The sequence below is a fragment of the Octodon degus genome, unplaced genomic scaffold (genome assembly GCF_000260255.1).
Source record: "Octodon degus isolate 3935 unplaced genomic scaffold, OctDeg1.0 scaffold00001, whole genome shotgun sequence".
Classification (NCBI taxonomy): Eukaryota; Metazoa; Chordata; class Mammalia; order Rodentia; family Octodontidae; genus Octodon; species Octodon degus.
Genome location: NW_004524577.1, coordinates 9007901 through 9010889, shown reverse-complemented (window position 1 = coordinate 9010889; position 2989 = coordinate 9007901). Strand labels below are relative to the sequence as shown.

The 2989-nt window shown below is 50.5% G+C and overlaps 1 protein-coding gene across 1 annotated transcript in view; it reads left to right on the top strand.

Moving 5' to 3' along the window:
- The first annotated feature begins 2358 nt into the window (after positions 1-2358).
- Positions 2359-2989, top strand: part of Pydc1 (pyrin domain containing 1) — a 25561-nt gene continuing 24930 nt past the window's right edge. Inside the window, exon 1 of the mRNA XM_012514197.2 lies at positions 2359-2983. Within this exon, the coding sequence (XP_012369651.1) occupies positions 2730-2983 (254 nt within the window). The 5' untranslated portion in view covers positions 2359-2729. The remainder of the gene's footprint in view (positions 2984-2989) is intronic.

Genomic DNA, 2989 nt, shown 5'->3' with positions numbered 1-2989 from the left:
AAAAAAAAAAAAAAGACTAATAAAGATCCAGCCCTATTGTAATTACTGTCTTGTTTACTAAGCTTCTATTTAAAAAATGATTTTTATTAGTATACATTTGCAGTAAAGAGTGACTACATGCACCATGTGGTACACATACGTAACACATAGTTCTTCTCACATTACTTCCAAACCCGCATCTCTTGCTCAAGTTTCCATTTTTTAAACTTTACTGGGGGCTGGCGAGTAACTCAACAGACTAAAGTGCCTGCTTAGGCAAGCTTAGGCAATTGCAGGGACCATGGTTCGATCCCAGGCACCCCATGCCACACCAGCCCAGTGCCCAGGGCAGGCTGAGCTGGCCAGAGTCCCGGTATAGTGGTGCACGCCTGTAATCCCAACGCTGGGGAGGTGAATGTAGGAGGATCACTACAAGTCGGAGTGCATAATGAGACTCTGTACCAAATATATAAACAAAAAATAATAATAAAATGAGTAAAGGGCTGGAAATGTAGCTCAGTGCAAAGGCCCTGGGTTCAGACCCCTCCAAAAAGAGTCACAAGGCCACACTCTAGAAGAGTCCCTTGTCCAGGGCAGGACTTGAATCAGGCAATAATTTTTTTTTTAATTCCAGAGATCAAACACCAAATTTTCTAAAATTCTACCAAGAGCAATTCCTCCAACTATGGATTCTAGGATTCTTTTGTCATTCTGTAAAGATTTCTTTTCTTTCTTTTTTCTTTCTTTCTTTCTTTCTTTCTTTCTTTCTTTCTTTCTTTTTTCTTTCTTTCTTTCTCTTTTTTTCACTCTGTAAAGATTTCGAGGGTGAGTCTGAGCCCAGCCTTGTGCAGGTACTGGGCAGCAGAGAGGGTCAAGATCCGCTCTCTGGCTGGAGGTGGTAGCGCACACCTGTAATCTCAACACTCAAAAGATTGAGGCAGGATCACTACAAGTTCAAGTCAGCCTGCGCTCCACAGAGGGTTCAAGGCCAGCCTGAACTACAGTGGGACCCTGCCTCAAAAAATAAAACAAAAACAAAAAAAAAAAAGATCAGCTCTCTGCCCTCAGGGAACACCCAGGCTGCGGGAAAAGCTGAGAGGAATCTCGAGAACGTCCTGGAGAGGACAGAGAGGAAAGACAGCAAGGAGGGGGAGAGCGGATGAGCTCAGAGGTTAAACAGGGAAAGACAAGAGGAGACCCTTGGCTCAGTCCCCAACACCACAAAGAAAAAGCAAGACATATAAGCTGTCTGACTCAGCGATTTGTCCCGGGATACATCCTTCCACCTCTGAGTCTTTCCATTGGCAAAAAGGGGCTACTATTCCCCACCTTAAAGTGATTGTTGAAAGACTTAGAAATAATGCAGGTGAAGGATCACAGACTGAAAAAGAGCACTAATCATTTCTTAGGAAGAAAAAGAAAGAAAGGAAAGAAAGAAGGACCCACAAGATTGCTCAGTGGACTAAGGGTCTGCTTTGGCAAGTGCAGGGACCAGGGTTTGATCCGTGGTCCCTAATGCCTCAAAGGAGCTCTAGGGAGGCTAAAAACAGGAGGATTGGGGCCGGGGAGATGGCTCAGTGGAATAAGCGCTTCCCTGGCAAGTGCAAGGGCCTGAGTTCAATCCCCGGTTGCGCCAAAAAATAAATAAATACAAATAAAAACAGGAGGATCACTAGGAGTCTGATCTGCATAGTGAGACCCTGTACCACATACATAGAAGTATATTAAAAGAAAGAGAGGGAGGAGGGGAGTTGGGGAAGGGGTTTCCAAAAGGCAGAAGAACCATAGCTGTTGCAGTCCTCTGGGCTCTTACAAGCAAAGGTTGTTGCCAGGCCTTCATTCCCCGCAAAGCAGGCTACTCGCTGGCATTTTGACTTCTCTAAGTCTTCTTCCACACTGTTTGGGGACCTGTCTTTGTCTTCTGCATTCCATTAGGCCCTGACTGGAGGTTAACCGTCTGGGCCTCTGTATGTCAATCCACTTAAGCTCTGAACTTGTCTATTGTTTTCTATTTTTGTTTTTATTTTTGGCATGAGGGATTGAACCTTGCACGCCAGGCAGGTGTTCACCTCTCGGCCATATCTTGTTTACTTAGATGAACTATCTGCGTCCCACCTGTCTAATTTTCACCTCCTGGCCTTAGATACCAGCTGGCAAGGTCTTGGGAGGCAGCAACTTCGGCCAACTGCCCCTTCCCTGTGCCCACGAAGCCTCCGCTGGGCAGGCCTTTGGAGCGCAGCCGGGAGGCGGCGACAGAACAGGATGTTGGTGAGTGGCACAGTTCACAGACAGAAACTGGGGTCTCAGGAAAAGCTGGCGGTTACGCTCCACCTTTGTTTAACCTCGTTTCTCCCCAGTGTGCGCAATTTGAAAATGCACAAGTGTGGCTGTGGCGAGTCTAAGATCTAAGAGGATCGTAGGGTTCAAGGAAAACGTGGAGCCCTCGGATCTCTAGAATCCCCAGACTCGGCCTCTGCATGCAAGCAAACAACGTGGGCAGGCGCAGGTCTCCCCAGGAGGAGGACGGAGGCGCCCCCAAGAGCCACTCCCTGCGCCCCAAAGAGGCCAGCGGAGGCTGAGACCCCAGGAAGCTCCAGGACTGTCCTGAGCCTCCGCCGAGGCCGCGTCGGCAGGGGCAGAGGGGAAGGGCGGGGAGTGGGGAGACCCGGTCCCGCCCCCGAAGCCGACTTCCTGATCCCCGAAGGCGGCCAGAGGGAGCGGCGGCCGCGGCGGCCTGAGACCCCGGCGCCATGCAGGACGCGCGCAGCGCCATCCTGGACGCGCTGGAGAGCCTGTCGGTCGACGAGCTCAAGAAGTTCAAGCTGAAGCTGATGTGCGTGACCCTTCGCGATGGCTACGGACGCATCCCGCGAGGGACGCTGCTTCCCATGGACGCCGTAGATCTCAGCGACAAGCTCGTGAGCTGCTATCTGGAGGCATACGCCACCGAGCTCACGGCCACCGTGCTCTGCGACATGGGGATGCAGGAGCAGGCCGGGCAGCTGCGAAG